Here is a 794-nt window from a genome sequence, read left to right as displayed (position 1 = left end):
AAAAAAAAAAAAAAAAAAAAAAAAAAAAAAAAAAAAAAAAAAAAAAAGAGAATAGATCATGTTCAAGTAAAATCATTAACTAGAGAACCTCCAAAAATCTCATTTCATGTGATTGAGAGGAAACTTCCAAATTTAACCACTTTTTGTTTCTCAATGAATACTGTTCTCCAATTGGAGGATACTGAATAACTCTTGAACATTATTTGTAACTATCACATTGTAACTCAAAAAAAAATTATAAAAAATAACTAGCTTGCAGTGGAAATAGGTAATTTTACACACTTGGCACACATCGACAATTATGGAGTCATTACGAGCAATGTGGTTCGCCCAATATTCATCTGCAACTTCTTCGTCAGGTCTGCCATCTGCATCTCTGGACTTAATATAGGGTTTGTGCTTTACACGATTCAGATCTTCATGTAGACCATCAAGCAAAAATGCTAGAAGTTCCTGCAATAAGGCTTCTTGATTTCTTGATCCAATACAATAATTTGTGAAAATAGTAAGATTACGTGAGAAATAAACCTGGGAATCATGCTGATTATAACCACTAAATTGGGGTGCAAATCGAGCAAGTTTTGCTTTAAATGGACGAGGAGCAACGGATGTCCGTCCAGGAGCCCATAGCTTTCTAAGCAAGTCACCAAATGCCATAGCAAGCTCACCCTGTGTATGCAACGTCAATTTAGTGGAGTAAATATAGCAAAAAAAAAAAAAAAAAAAAAAAAAAAAAAAAAAAAAAAAAAAAAAAAAAAAAAAAAAAAAAAAAAAAAAAAAAAAAAAAAAAAAAA

At 30.6% G+C, this 794-nt stretch overlaps 1 protein-coding gene across 1 annotated transcript in view; it reads right to left on the bottom strand.

The window, feature by feature from the left end:
- The window catches only part of LOC111452171 (ubiquitin carboxyl-terminal hydrolase 5), a 10,719-nt gene that overhangs the window by 3,905 nt on the left and 6,020 nt on the right, over positions 1 to 794 (bottom strand). Inside the window, exons 7-8 of the mRNA XM_023092746.1 lie at positions 529 to 669; positions 283 to 453 (exon numbers count right to left, since the gene is read on the bottom strand). Of these exons, the coding sequence (XP_022948514.1) occupies positions 283 to 453; positions 529 to 669 (312 nt within the window). The remainder of the gene's footprint in view (positions 1 to 282; positions 454 to 528; positions 670 to 794) is intronic.

Source organism: Cucurbita moschata, unplaced genomic scaffold (assembly GCF_002738365.1).
Source record: "Cucurbita moschata cultivar Rifu unplaced genomic scaffold, Cmos_1.0 Cmo_Scf00014, whole genome shotgun sequence".
In the NCBI taxonomy this organism is placed as follows: domain Eukaryota; kingdom Viridiplantae; phylum Streptophyta; class Magnoliopsida; order Cucurbitales; family Cucurbitaceae; genus Cucurbita; species Cucurbita moschata.
The sequence above is the reverse complement of the archived record's forward strand: the minus strand, read 5'-3'. Positions and strand labels throughout refer to the sequence as shown.